General features: G+C 37.5%; 1 protein-coding gene across 2 annotated transcripts in view; it reads left to right on the forward strand.

Annotated features, from left to right (window-relative positions):
- The window catches only part of NUDCD1 (NudC domain containing 1), a 91,793-nt gene that overhangs the window by 4,500 nt on the left and 71,572 nt on the right, over positions 1-15,721 (forward strand). For both annotated transcript variants that reach the window (XM_036830894.1, XM_036830895.1), the window contains exon 2: positions 7,696-7,850. In XM_036830894.1, the coding sequence (XP_036686789.1) occupies positions 7,696-7,850 (155 nt within the window). The remainder of the gene's footprint in view (positions 1-7,695; positions 7,851-15,721) is intronic.

The raw sequence follows: 15,721 nt of genomic DNA on the forward strand, positions 1-15,721 counted from the left end.
TATTGAAGTATAGTTGATTACAATGTTGTGTTGATAACATACATTTCTTTTTGGCAAAAATAGTTGGGTCTTTTTTATGTAAACTGATAATCTTTATCTTGTGATTAGACTGTTTACATTTAATGTGTTTATTGATTTTGTTAGGTTTGGGTCTTTCATCTTGCTATTGGTAGTCTGTTGGTCCCATTTAGTCTTTGGGAAGATGGAAGTTTCCTGCTTTTCTGCCTTCTTTTGGATTGAGTATTTTTAAGAATCCATTTTTATCACATTTGTTGGCTTATTAGCTATAGCTCTTTGTTTTGTTATTTTAGGGTTTATAGTATACATCTTTAAATTATTACATGGTGCATTCAAATGATATTGTATTATTTCATGTGTAGTATAAGAACTTTACAAAAGTATACTTCCATTTCTCTCCTTTATGCTATTGTTGTGCATTTTACTTTTACATATTACTATAAACTTGTAATACATTGTTATTTTTGTTTAAATAGTTAATTAAAAAAATCTTACATATTTACATTTCTGGTGCTCTTCATTCCTTTATGTAGATCCATATTTTTATCTGTATAATTTTCCTCCGCCTGAAGGACTTTTAATATTTCTTACAGTGTGGGTCTTCTGGTGATGAAATATTTCAGCTTTTGTATGTCTGAAAACATTTTTATTTTGCCTTGATTTTCAAAAGATATTTTTGCTATGTGCAGAATTCTAGGTTAACAGTTTTTTGCTTTCAGTACTTTAAAGATGTTACCCCTTGTCTTATTACTTGTATTGTTTCTGATGAGATGTTAGCCTATCTTTGTTCTTTTATACATAATATCTTTTTCTTCTCTGGCTGCTTTTAAGACTTTTCTCTTTCATATTGGTTTAGAGCGGTTTGATTATGTTGTGTGTTGATGTGGTTTTCCTCATGATTCTTGTGCTTGGGGTTTGTTGAACTTCCTAGATCCATGGGTTTATAGTTTTCATCAAGTTTGGAAAGTTTTCAGCCATTATTTCTTCCATTTTTTTTTTTTTTTTTTTCTCCTTTGAGGAATCTAGTTACCCATTTTTAGATTACTGAAAGTTAACCCCAGCTCATTAATGCTCTTTTTATTTTTATTTTTTTCTGTTTTTTTTTTTTTTTTTTTTTAATCTTTCTTTGGGTTTTTTTGTTTGTTTTTTTGGCCCTGCTGCGCAGCATGCAGGATCTTAGTTCCCCGACCAGGGATTGAACCTGTGCCCCCTGCAGTGAAAGCATAGGAGTCTTAACCACTGGACCGCCAGGGGAGTCCCTTAAATCTGTTTTATTTTGGATAGTTTCTATTTTCATGCCTTTAATTTCACTAATCTTTTGTTTTGCAATGTCTATTCTGTCATTAATTCCATCTAGTGTATTTTTCATCTTAGATATTGTAGTTTTCATCTCTAGAAGTTTGATTTAAATGATTTTTAATACCTTTCATGTCTCTGGTTGTCATTTTGAACATTTGGAATGTACTTTAATAAATATTTTAATTTTTTTAATTTAATGTTTAATTTAATTAAACATTTTAATGTTTAATGTTTTAATGTTTTAAAACATTTTAATGTTTTGTTCTGCTAATTATAACTTCTGTGTCAGTTATGTGTTGGCTTCTGTTGATTGGGTATTCTCATTGTGGGTTTTGTTTTCTTTCCTCTGCATGCCTGGTAATCTTTGGATGCAAAAAGTTGTGAATTTTACCCTATTGGGTATAAGACATTTTTGTATCCTTATAAATCTTCCTGAACTTTGTTCTGTGATGCAGTTGAGTTACTTGGATTAATTAGATTAATGCCAATGGGTCTTGCTTTTATGATTTTTTAGCCTTGTCTGGAGCAATGCTCAGTCTATGGCTGATTATTCCTCACCACTGAGACAAGACTTTTCTGTGTACTCTGCCTATGAATTTGAAGTTTTCTCTGGTCTGCCTAGTGGGAACAGTGACAGCTCCCAGCCTTGTGTGAGTACCCAACACTGTTCCCCCTAATCCGTTCAGATGGTTCTTTCCCTGGTCTGGGGTAGTTTCTTCAGACATATGCCATTAGTTCTCTGCTGAATATTTGAGAGAGACCCTCTGCAGATCTCTGGAGCTCTCTCTCTCTATGGCTCTCTCTTCTCTGGTACTCTGTCCGATGAACTGTAGCTGTCTTGGTCTCCCCAGACTTTCAGCTCAGATTCCTCAACCCAGGGAGTTGGTCAGGTTCTACCTCACTTTCCCCTCTTTGTGCTGTGGGCTGGAAACTCACTCGTGGCACTAAGCTGGGGCAGTAGTAGAGCTCACCTCATTTGTTTCTCATCTCTTAAGGATCACTATCCTTTGTTGCCTGTTGTCTTGTGTCTTGAAAATTATTGTTTCACGTAATTTTGTCTGGTTCATTTTATTTTGTCTTACTGGTTGTTTCTGAGGGAGGGATAAATCTGATTACTATTATTCCATCTTGGCTGCTCAATACATATTTTTAAGGGAAAAATAATTTCTATAGAGTAGTAGAGCTAAAAACAAAATTAAAATGGGTTAATGAGGGTAATGAGAAAATGGGAGTGTAGACTGTTTTTTAGAGAAGTTTGAGAAGTACAGGGTGGGAGAGAGCTCTGCTTTGAGTGCAGAGCAAAAAAGAGGAAATCGTTTTCATGTGTTTTGAGAGTGGGGAAGTTTTCAGCCTATAAGTGGAGGAGAAGGGGCCAGTGGAGAGGAGATAACCTGAGGAAAGGCCTAGAAGAGGCAGGAGAGAATGGAATAAACAGCTGTGTGAGAATTAGCCTTGGAAGGGAGAAGAGGAACCGGGAGATTAACACTTACTCTTCTTCTTAGGCGTCACATAGCAAATACTTCACATAATTTAAACTTGTCAATAATTTCATAGGATAAATATTATTAACTTTTATTACAAGTGAGGAATCAGGGTAGAAAGTTAGGTAACTTAACCTTAGCCATCAGTGGCTAACCTGACCCTAAAGCTCCTGCTTTTTCTAATGCACTTTGTGGTCTCTGGGCTGTTTCTTCAGGGCAGGGAGAATAAAAGCTGGCGAAGGTTTAGGCTATAATTGGAATAAAGAGAGAGAAGAGCCATGTAACTTATTTATGTAAGTTTACTATAAAATTCATGCCTATTCTTCTGGAGGAAAATTTGGGGAAGAGAAGCAGATCAGTGTGTTATGGTGCAGAAGCATTGTATAGAAGAGTAGTGGGAGCAATGCTGCGAATTCTAGCCCTGCCTTGTTCTGTGCATTTTGCTTCAGAACTAGTTATACAAACCTGTACTCTTGCTTTTTTACATCTTTATATGCAAAGAGCAAACTCAGTAACTAGGTGAACAGAAGACTTAACTGATCATTTTTAGAAGATAAATGGTCTAAGAAGTGACCTTTGTGAGTTAACATTCTTTGCTCCTTCCCCTCCTTTTAAGAAAATACTGTGCTTATGTAAGTATTAGATTGAATCATATTCAGTTGGTGTCAAAAGAGTTGAATATTGACAATTTCATGTGGTTCAACCTAATTGTGTATTTTCAAAGGACAAGAAGCAGTAATTGTGACCATTGTTAGCACCATTAGGACAGGGATCATGTCTGTTTTATTTACCAGTATTTGCCCAATGCCAAGCACCATGTCTGGCACGTAGTGGACATTCAATAAATAATTTGTGGGCTTCCCTGGTGGAGCAGTGGTTGAGAATCCGCCTGCTAATGCAGGGGACACAGGTTCGAGCCCTGGTCTGGGAGGATCCCACATGCCGCAGAGCAACTGGGCCCGTGAGCCACAACTACTGAGCCTGCGCGTCTGGAGCCTGTGCTCCGCAACAAGAGAAGCCGCGATAGTGAGAGGCCCGTGCACCTCAATGAAGAGTGGCCCCCGCTCGCTGCAACTGGAGAAAGCCCTCGCACAGAAACGAAGACCCAACACTGCCAAAAATAAATAAATACATTTATTAAAAATAATAATAATAATAAATAATTTGTGAATGAAAAACTATAAGTTTTTGAGGTTCCATGCATGTTTTATAAGAAATTTAGGTAAAGATTAAGGGAGATTCCCTTCTTGTTAGGCCCTAAGTTCTTTTTCATAGAATAAGAGAGAAGGCTTTTTCAGCAAAGCTGTTTTATTTCTAATGCAAGATAATGTTAACTAATAAAATATTTTACTACAATGGCTTCTTAGCTCTCTGTTAAAGAGGTTCCTCTTCTTCAGTCATTTCAGAGATCAAGCTGGATTGGATACTCCCTGCTGTTCTCCCCTCCCTTAGGCTTTACAAAAGAGCCCCATCAGTGGTTAAGCTCTGTCACATTCTGGACATTGCTTTTCTCCTTTCATTTTTCTCTGCCTGCCCTTTTATACTCAAGTTGATTGACATGGTAAATGCAATAACTTTTCCTTTCTCATTTGGGGCCAAAGAGGTGGCCTTTTTCTGAGCACTGTCAGCTCTTGCAAAATAGCAAGTATGTAATGTGCCCTTCATTTGTGTCCTAATAACCTACGTAAATTAATCTTGTCAGAATGCAGCACCCTAAGACTTAGACTATTTCATGGTTTCCTAATAATGGTTTTCCAGAATCAGTACAGTTACAGACGAGGTGTTGTACCAAGGCAGAGGGCTAAGAAGTCTCTGGCTTGTTCAGGTTTGCTCAGGGGTCTTTGGCACAAATATGAAGAAAATGTATTTATTGTATCATTGCCTAATATTACTGCTTTGGACCATTCTGTTACCACGTACACTTCCTGCAGTATCGAGGTTAATCCACACAGTGGTGCTAGAAAAACAAGAATTCATGATTGTTTCCCTTCTAATCAGTGAATATGTATTTTTAACTTCCTTATAAAATAAACACTTCCTTGAGTCATGTAATAATTTCCTCAGCCTCTGTCAAATCCATCACCAAGTTATAATGATTTAACCTCTGATAGGTCTCCAAATTTCAACCATCCTTTACCTGGATGACTGCAGTAGCTTCCTGGTGGATCTTCCTGGGTTTACTTTGCTTTGCTCTGGTGTGTTTTCCATAGGTAGTTATAAGTAACCTTTTTATTTTTATTTTTTTAATATATATATATTTTTATTTTTGGCTGCATTGGCTCCTCGTTGCTGCACGCGGGCTTTCTCTAGTTGCGGCAAGTGGGGGCTACTCTTCATTGCGGCGTGAGGGCTTCTCATTGCAGTGGCTTCTCTTGTTGCAGAGCATGGGCTCTAGGCACGCGGGCTTTAGTAGTTGTGGCACGCAGGCTCAGTAGTTGTGGCGCGTGGGCTTAGTTGCTCCGCGGCATGTGGGATCTTTCTGGACCAGGGCTCGAACCCGTGTCCCCTGCACTGGCAGGCGGATTCTTAACCACTGCGCCACCAGGGAAGTCCCTATAAGTAACCTTTTATACATTCGAATCTGGACTTTACTCTCCCAGTTAAAAGTTCTTAAATGAGCTCTTATTACATTGAGTTTATCAACAAAGATAAATAAAGGCAAGGCCTTTTGTGATCCAGCTTCTGCCCAGTTCTCTAGCTTTTTTCATCTGTTGCCTTTCCTTGTGCAGTTCTCCTTGTTGCTCTGTATTTCAGCCAGTCTGGCTGACTTTCAGTTTTTTGAACACAAGTGTTTCCTTCTACTTTCGCCTGCTCTCATTTTGCCTGTGATAAGTAGTTTGTGTGTGTGTGTGTATAGGGATGTTTCTTAAGTTAACTCTACCTTGTCCTTTGTAGCTTGGCTCGAATTTTTTAAAGTCTTCTTTACTCTCCCCAAGTAGATCAGCTTCCAGTGTTATTTGTTCTCACAGTATCCAATAATTTTTCTTTATAACATTTATTACAGTTTAATTATGTATTTATTTATTTGACTAACGTCCATTTCCCCACTGGATCATAAGTGTTAAGCAGGTAGATTCTGTGCTCTTTTCTCATCATTGTATCATTTGTGCCTATTAAAATATTTGCTGAATAAATGAATGAATAAATGTAAGTCAGCCAGGACTCAAGGCAGGTAATAGAAGTACGAACAGGTGAGCATTTGGGAAAATAAGATGAAAATACTTGCAATCAGAATACAGTAAGGTGAGTTTCATAGTTAAGGTAAAATATTGGCCCAGCATAGTCTACTTATGTATTTCCTGTTGGAGCAGAAATTAATTCTAGGTCACTGGCAGCCCTGAACTATAAGTTTCTCTCTACATAGAAGGGAAGGAGGAGTGGGAGGCAGATACCATGCTTGGCAGATTTAAAATTACGGAAGCAGGACTTCCTTGGTGGCGCAGTGGTTAAGAATCCGCCAGGGTTCGAGCCCTGGTCTGGGAAGATCCCACATGCCACGGAGCAACTAAGCCCGTGCGCCACAACTACTGAGCCTGCGTGCCACAACTACTGAGGCCTGTGCGCCTAGAGCCCGTGCTCTGCAACAAGAGAAGCCACCGCAATGAGAAGCCTGTGCACTGCCACGAAGAGTAACCCCCGCTCGCCACAACTAGAGAAGGCCTGCGCGCAGCAATGAAGACCCAACGCAGCCAAAAATAAAATAAATAAATAAATTTTTTAAAGAAAGGAAACGTAAAATTATGGAAGCAGCTAAGAGAGTAGATCTTAAAAGTTCTTATAACGAGAAGAACAGTTGTAACTATGAGGTGATGGATGTGTTAAGTAAACTTATTTTGATAATCATTTCACAATAAATACTTATATCAAATCATTATGTTGGGGCTTCCCTGGTGGCGCAATGGTTGAGAATCTGCCTGCCAATGCAGGGGACACGGGTTCGAGCCCTGGTCTGGGAAGATCCCACATGCCGTGGAGCAGCTGGGCCCGTGAGCCACAATTACCGAGCCTGCGCGTCTGGAGCCTGTTCTCCGCAACAAGAGAGGCCGCGATAGTGTAAGGCCCGCGCACCGCGATGAAGAGTGGCCCCTGCTTGCCGCAACTAGAGAAAGCCCTCGCACAGAAACGAAGACCCAACACAGCCATAAATAAATAAATAAATAAATAACTGAAAAAAAAAAAATCATTATGTTGTGTACCTTAAACTTATACAATGTCATATGCCAATTACATCTCAATAAAGCTGGGAAAAAGTAAAATAAAGTTATGGGAGCTTCCAATGCCCTAGTGGAAAAAACACTGTTCTTTAAATAAGAAACCTTGTTTCTGTTGCAGATATGATCACTGTTTTGTTCTGTATTCTTGGTAAAGATGTGGTATAGCATTAGAGAAGTCACCATTTGCACTTACATTTATTTCCATAATTATTTTATGGGATAATAAAAACATTCTCTTTATTTCTTAACGTGTGGTAAAAAAATGAACGAGGTGATAGAGGTAGAGCTTTTTAAAAAGCACACACGTTATAAAGTGTACTTAATATTTGCCCAGAAAACAGGAAATCTTTCAATTTTATGATTTCTCTGTTCTTCTTATTTATAATTACAAGGAAGAGGTACCTAAAAGAAAAGAGTGTGGTATGAAGAGCTCTATCTCCTCTGGCCACGGTATTCTGAGTTCTCTAAGGGCAGGGGCCTTGTCAGTTTTACTCACTGTTTATCCTCTGCACACAGTGCCTAGTAGGGGCCCAGAAATTGTTTTTGAAATGAAAAATATAGTGAAGTGTCCTGAAGGCCTTGGTAATCAGTATTCTGTGATTTTTTTGCCTTGTTGACATTCTGCAGAAAAGAACAATCTGAGGCAGAACTCTTGATGTTTGTTTATTTTTCTTATATTTCAGCTGTGGCAGAAGTAAAACTTCGAGATGATCAGTATACACTGGAACACATGCATGCTTTTGGAATGTATAATTACCTACACTGTGATTCATGGTATCAAGACAGTGTCTACTACGTTGATAACCTTGGAAGAATTATGAATTTAACAGTGATGCTGGTAAGAAAAAAATTTGTAATACTAGGATTTTCCAATAAATTTGTTACTTAATTTTCCCTTTTCATCTAATGTCTAGAGAATTGAGGTACACATACCTTTAATATATGGACTCCTATCATCAGTTTATGTAAGGCTTCATTTTGTTTAATTCAATTTTAATTTTTCCCCTTATTCTTGTTACTTAAATTTACTTACTCCCCTCCACTCTTACCAACAGGCAACTACTCTGATGTGTTTTATATCTCAATATTGATGTAACTGCTTTTTCTATGTGAGTAGTTAATCCTATGACAGTGGATTTATCTGTTTTTTCCTTTTAGTTAATTTTTGCTTTATGTATTTTTAAGTATTTAATTGGGTGCAGACATTTTATCAATAGGATTGTTTTGTCTGCTATGCAACGTCCTTTTAGCATTATAAAATATCCCTCTTTATCTCTGGACTCTGGGAATAATTTATCTTGAAGTCTTCTGATATTAATATAGCTGTCCTGGCTTTTTTTTTTTTTGTTTAATTAGTATTTGTCTTTTTCTTTCCTTTTTCTTTGAGTTTGTCAGTGTTGTTATTTTTAAAGTGTGTCTCTTGTAAAGAGCATATAGTTGGGTCTTGTTTTTTATCCAGAATGACAATCTTTGTCCTTTAATTGGCTTAGTACATTTATATTTAATGTAATTACTGATATGGTTGGGTTTATGTTACTGTTTGCTAATTCTTTCCATTTTGTCCCATCTGCTCTTTGTTCCTTTGTGTCTCTTCCTACCTGTTTTTTTAATTCATCACAGTTTTTCTTTTTAAAAATTTTTTTTCTTAAAATTCCACTTAATTTTCTCCTTTGGCTTTTTATTTAAACCTGTTTGTATTGTTATTATTTTTAATGGTTAATGTAGAGATTGTAGTACTCATCCTTAATTTATCCTACTTTGCCTCTAATGTTATTCCACTTTTAAAAAATGTAAAAATCTTATGATATTATAATTCCTTTTACTTCCTTTTCCATCCTCTGGCTATTGTCATACATTTTATACTTCTTCATATGTTGTAAGCTCCACAATACATTGTTAATGTATTTGCTTTAAGTAATCAGTGGTCTGTCAATAGCTTCCTGACTACTCTCTGCTCCTTCCAGCTTTCCTTTGTGTTGCATCTACAGAATAATCTATACAGTTTGCTTGTTTAATCTTATCACTTCTCATTTAAATTCCTTAAATATTTCCTTTATGACAAAATCCACACTTTTTAATATGTAATTTTAGAATAGGTAATGCATTCATGTGATTTAAAAAACAAGAAACTTAAAAAGGTATTTAGTAAAGTTTCTCTGATCCCAGTTTTATCTGTCCTGTGTTCAGTACCCCTTTTCCCTCCGTAACTTCTTTTTTTTTTTTTTTTTTAAATAAATTTATTTATTTATTTTTGGCTGCATTGGGTCTTCATTGCTGTGTATGGGCTTTCTCTAGTTGCGGCGAGCGGGGGTTACTCTTTGTTGCGGTGCATGGGCTTCTCGTTGTGGTGGCTTCTCTTGTTGTGGAGCATGGGCTCTAGGCACGTGGGCTTCAGTAGTTGTGGCATGCGGGCTCAGTATTTGTGGCTCATGGGCTCTAGAGCGCAGGCTCAGTAGTTGTGGTGCACGGGCTTAGTTGCTCCGCGGCATGTGGGATCTTCCCGGACCAGGGCTTGAACCCGTGTCCCCTGCATTGGCAGGCGGATTCTTAACCACTGCGCCACCAGGGAAGCCCCCGTCCGTAACTTCTTTTTATTAGTTTCTTGTATATTCTTCCAAAGGTGGGGTTTTTTTTGTGTGTGTGTTTGTTTGATTTTGATTTTCCTGGCAAGTATAAGCATAAAGTGATATATTTGTTTAAAAAATACAAACTCCTCACCTTGGCAAATGCAGCTTATAATGCCCTTTTCTCCAGGCTTGTCTTTCACCACTTTGTGCACTACATTCTAACAGTACTAAACTCTTGCAGTTACTGAAACATGCCCTGTATCCTTTTCCCTCCAGCCCTTTTCCCACATAATTTACTCTACCTGAAACATTCTCTCTTACTTGTGTGTCAGGCTGCTTCCCAGTCTTCACTTGAGTTTCAGCCAACCATTTCATCTAGGAAGCTTGCCCTGATGTCCTCCCTTTGTTCCCCCAGGGATATTCAAACCATTGGCTCTCACATCTGCATGGACTTTGAATTTCTGCTAGGCCAGGGGTTGGCAAACTTCTTCTGCACGGGGCCAGATAATAAATGTTACAGGGTTTATGGACCAGACAGTCTTATGTCACAGGTGCTCAGTTTTGCTGTAGTAATGTGAAAACAGCAGTTCACAATATGTAAACAATGAGTGTGGCTGTGTTCCAATAAAACTTCATTTACAAAAACAACAGACTGATTTGGCTCATGGGCTATAGTTTGCCAACACTTGGTCTAGGCTGTGGGTCTTTCTTATATTTCTGTAATCCTAGCAGCCAGCAGAAGGCTTAATCAGTATGTTTATACAATGGATAACAGTTGTTTAAAGCTTGTTCTTACTCTTTGGAGTTGGCTTTACATTCTTGATAGGATCTTTTTATTCTTCAGGTACAAGTATGAGTCTGGTTTGTTGAGATAATTTTACTGAATAAGAAAGATTTATTTTTCTTCAACAAACATTTATTGAATACTGCTGCATGCTTTGTAGCCACACACACAAATAAATTGATAACGTCACAGCGGAAGTAAGGATAAGATGCAGAAGTAGTATGAAGAGGAAATAGTTTACTACTATGCATGGCTAGGAGAGGGATGCGGATAAGGTCACATTTTAGAGCCAGAAGCTTGGTTTTATCAGTTCACTCATTGATATCATGATTTGGGGTACTAATTCCAACTTAAATCAAAAGATTGAAAATCTAGAGTTAAAGTTCATGACTGCATTTGAAATACTGTAGATAAGCAGTGTGGACTGGTCAGTATATTTTTCTTCTATTGCAAAGTTTCCATAGGAAATAAAATAATTTATTTTATTTTATTTATTTATTTTTTTGAGGAGACTATTTACAGCTCTTTTTTTTTAATTTTTTAATTTTATTTTATTTATTTTTTTATACTGCAGGTTCTTATTACTCATCAGTTTTATACACATCAGTGTATACATGTCAGTCCCAATCGCCCAATTCATCACACCCCCACCCCCACCCCCCCACGGCTTTCTCCCCTTGGTGTCCATACGTTTGTTCTCTACACCTGTGTCTCAACTTCTGCCCTGCAAACCAGTTCATCTGTACCATTTTTCTAGGTTCCATATACATGCGTTACTGTACGATATTTGTTTTTCTCTTTCTGACTTGCTTCACTCTGTATGACAGTCTCTAGATCCATCCACGTCTCAACAAATGACCCAATTTTGTTCCTTTTTATGGCTGAGTAATATTCCATTGTATATATATACCACCTCTTCTTTATCCATTCGTCTGTCGGTGGGCATTTAGGTTGCTTCCATGACCTGGCTATTGTAAATAGTGCTGCAATGAATATTGGGGTGCATGTGTCTTTTTGAATTATGGTTTTCTCAGGGTATATGCCTGGTAGTGGGATTGCTGGATCATATGGTATTTCTATTTTTGGTTTTTTAAGGAAGCTCCATACTGTTCTCCATAGTGGCTGTATCAATTTACATTCCCACCAACAGTGCAAGAGGGTTCCCTTTTCTCCACACCCTCTCCAGCATTTGTTGTTTGTAGATTTTCTGACGATGCCCATTCTAACTGGTGTGAGGTGATACCTCATTGTAGTTTTGATTTGCATTTCTCTACTAATTAGTGATGTTGAGCAGCTTTTCATGTGCTTCGTGGCCGTCTGTATGTCTTCTTTGGAGAAATGTCTATTTAGGTCTTCTGCCCATTTTTGGATTGGGTTGTTTGTTTCTTTAATATTGAGCTGCATGAGCTGTTTATATATTTTGTAGATTAATCCTTTGTCCGTTGATTCGTTTGCAAATATTTTCTCCCATTCTGAGGGTTGTATTTTCATCTTGTTTATGGTTTCCTTTGCTGTGTAAAAGCTTTGAAGTTTCATTAGGTCCCATTTGTTTATTTTTGTTTTTATTTCCATTACTCTAAGAGGTGGATCAAAAAAGATCTTGCTGTGATTTATGTCAGAGTGTTCTTCCTATGTTTTCCTCTAAGAGTTTTATAGTGTCTGGTCTTACATTTAGGTCTCTGATCGATTTTGAGTTTATTTTTGTGTACGGTGTTAGGGAGTGTCCTAATTTCATTCTTTTACATGTAGCTGTCCAGTTTTCCCAGCACCACTTATTTTATTTTATTTTTTAAAAATATTCCCTCTTCCTCAAAGCTGCAGCAAAGCGGAGGTTCTTCTTTTTTTTTTTTTAATTAATTAATTAATTAATTAATTTTTGTCTGTGTTGGGTCTTCGTTTCTGTGCAAGGGCTTTCTCTAGTTCTGGCAAGCGGGGGCCACTCTTCATCGCGGTGCACGGGCCTCTCACTATTGCAGCCTCTCTTGTTGCGGAGCACAGGCTCCAGACGCGCAGGCTCAGTAGTTATGGCTCACGGGCCTAGTTGCTCCGCGGCATGTGGGATCTTCCCAGACCAGGGCTCGAACCCATGTCCCCTGCATTAGCAGGCAGATTCTCAACCACTGCGCCACCAAGGAAGCCCCCCAGCACCACTTATTGAAGAGACTGTCTTTTCTCCCTTGTGTATCCTTGCCTCCTTTGTCATAGATTAGTTGACCATAGGTGCGTGGGTTTATCTCTGGGCTTTCTATCTTGTTCCATTGATCTATGTTTCTGTTTTTGTGCCAGTACCATATTGTCTTGATTACTGTAGCTTTGTAGTATAGTCTGAAGTCAGGGAGTCTGATTCCTCCAGTCCCGTTTTTTTCCCTCAAGACTGCTTTGGCTATTAAGGGTTTTTTGTGTCTCCACACAAATTTTAAGATTTTTTGTTCTAGTTCCGTAAAAAATGCCATTGGTAATTTGATAGGGGTTGCATTGAATCTGTAGATTGCTTTGGATAATATAGTCATTTTCACAATATTGATTCTTCCAATTCAAGAACATGGTATATCTCTCCATCTGTTTGTATCATCTTTAATTTCTTTCATCAGTGTCTTTTAATTTTCTGCATAGAGGTCTTTTGTCTCCCTAGGTAGGTTTATTCCTAGGCATTTTATTCTTTTTGTTGCAATGGTAAATAGGAGTGTTTCCTTAATTTCTCTTTCAGATTTTTCATCATTAGTGTATAGGAATGCAGGAGATTTCTGTGCATTCATTTTGTATCCTGCAACTTTACCAAATTCATTGATTAGCTCTAGTAGTTTTCTGGTGGCATCTTTAGGATTCTCTATATGTAGTATCATGTCATCTGCAAACAGTGACAGTTTTACTTCTTCTTTTCCAATTTTATTCCTTTTATTTCTTTTTCTTCTCTGATTGCCATGGCTAGGGCTTCCAAAACTATGTTGAATAATAGTGGTGAGAGTGGACATCCTTGTCTTGTTCCTGATCTTAGAGGAAATGCTTTCAGTTTTTCACCATTGAGAATGATGTTTGCTGTGGGTTTGTCGTATATGGCCTTTATTATGTTGAGGTAGGTTCCCTCTATGCCCACTTTCTGGAGAGTTTTTATCATAAATGGGTATTGAATTTTGTCAAAAGCTTTTTCTGCATCTATTGAGATGATCATATGGTTTTTCTTCTTCAGTTTGTTGATATGGTGTATCACATTGATTGATTTGTGTATATTGAAGAATCCTTGCATCCCTGGGATAAATCCCACTTGATTATGGTGTATGATCCTTTTAATGTGTTGTTGCATTCTGTTTGCTAGTATTTTGTTACGGATTTTTGCATCTATATTCATCAGTGATATTGGTCTGTAAGTTTCTTTTTTTGTAGTATCTTTGTCTGGTTTTGGTATCAGGGCGATGGTGGCCTCATAGAATGAGTTTGGGAGTGTTCCTTCCTCTGCAATTTTTGGGAAGAGTTTTAGAAGGATGGGTGTTAGCTCTTCTCTAAATGTCTGATAGAATTCACCTATGAAGCCATCTGGTCCTGGACTTTTGTTTGTTGGAAGATTTTTAATCACAGTTTCAACTTCATTACTTGTGATTGGTCTGTTCATATTTTCTGTTTCTTCCTGGTTCAGTCTTGGAAGGTTATATCTTTCTAAGAATCTGTCCATTTCTTCCAGGTTGTCCATTTTATTGGCATAGAGTTGCTTGTAGTAGTCTCTTAGGATGCTTTGTATTTTTGCGGTGTCTGTTGTAACTTCTCCTTTTTCATTTCTAATCTTATTGATTTGAGTCCTCTCCCTCTTTTTCTTGATGAGTCTGGCTAATGGTTTATCAATTTTGTTTATCTTCTCAAAGAAACAGCTTTTAGTTTTATTGATCTTTGCTATTGTGTTGTTTGTTTCTATTTCATTTATTTCTGCTCTGATCTTCATGATTTCTTTCCTTCTGCTAACTTTGGGTTTTGTTTGTTCTTCTTTCTCTAGTTCCTTTTAGGTGTAAGGTTAGATTGTTTACCTGAGATTTTTCTTGTTTCTTGAGGTAGGCTTGTATAGCTATAAACTTCCCTCTTAGAACTGCTTTTGCTGCATCCCACAGGTTTTGGATCATCGTGTTTTCATTGTCATTTGTCTCTAGGTATTTTTTGATTTCCTCTTTGATTTCTTCAGTCATCTCTTGGTTATTTAGTAATGTATTGTTTAGCCTCCATGTCTATGTGTTTTTTACCTTTTTTTCCCTGTAATTCATTTCTAATCTCATAGTGTTGTGGTCAGAAAAGATGCTTGATATGATTTCAATTTTCTTAAATTTACTGAGGCTTGATTTGTGACCCAAGATGTGATCTATCCTGGAGAATGTTCCATGCGCACTTGAGAAGAAAGTGTAATCTGCTGTTTTTGGATGGAATGTCCTATAAATATCAATTAAATCTATGTGGTCTATTGTGTCATTTAAAGCTTCTGTTTCCTTATTTATTTTCATTTTGGATGATCTGACCATTGGTGTAAGTGAGGTGTTAAAGTCCCCCACTATTCTTGTGTTACTGTTGATTTCCTCTTTTATAGCTGTTAGCAGTTGCCTTATGTATTGAGGTGCTCCTATGTTGGGTGCATATATATTTATAATTGTTACATCTTCTTCTTGGATTGATCCCTTGATCATTATGTAGTGTCCTTCCTTGTCTCTTGTAACATTCTTTATTTTAAAGTCTATTTTATCTGATATGAGTATAGCTACTCCAGCTTTCTTTTGATTTCCATTTGCATGGAATATCTTTTTCCATCCCCTCCCTTTCAGTCTGTATGTGTCCCTAGGTCTGAAGTGGGTCTCTTGTAGACAGCATATATATGGGTCTTTTTTTTTAATCCATTCAGCAAGCCTGTGTCTTTTGGTTGGAGCATTTAATCCATTCACATTTAAGTTAATTATCGATATGTATGTTCCTCTGACCATTTTCTTAATCATTTTGGGTTTGTTTTTGTAGGTCCTTTTCTTCACTTGTGTTTCCCACTTAGAGAAGTTCCTTTAGCATTTGTTGTAGAGCTGGTTTGGTGGTGCTGAATTCTCTTAGCTTTTGCTTGTCTGTAAAGCTTTTGATATCTCCATCGAATCTGCCTGAGATCCTTGCTGGCTAGAGTAATCTTGGTTGTAGGTTCTTCCCTTTCATCACTTTAAGTATATCATGCCACTCTCTTCTGGCTTGTAGAGTCTCTGCTGAGAAATCAGCTGTTAACCTTATGGGAGTTCCCTTGTATGTTATTTGTCGTTTTTCCCTTGCTGCTTTCAATACTTTTTCTTTGTCTTTAATTTTTGCCAATTTGATTACTATGTGTCTCGGCGTGTTTCTCCTTGAGTTTATCCT

This window comes from Balaenoptera musculus, chromosome 17 (assembly GCF_009873245.2).
Source record: "Balaenoptera musculus isolate JJ_BM4_2016_0621 chromosome 17, mBalMus1.pri.v3, whole genome shotgun sequence".
NCBI lineage: Eukaryota > Metazoa > Chordata > Mammalia > Artiodactyla > Balaenopteridae > Balaenoptera > Balaenoptera musculus.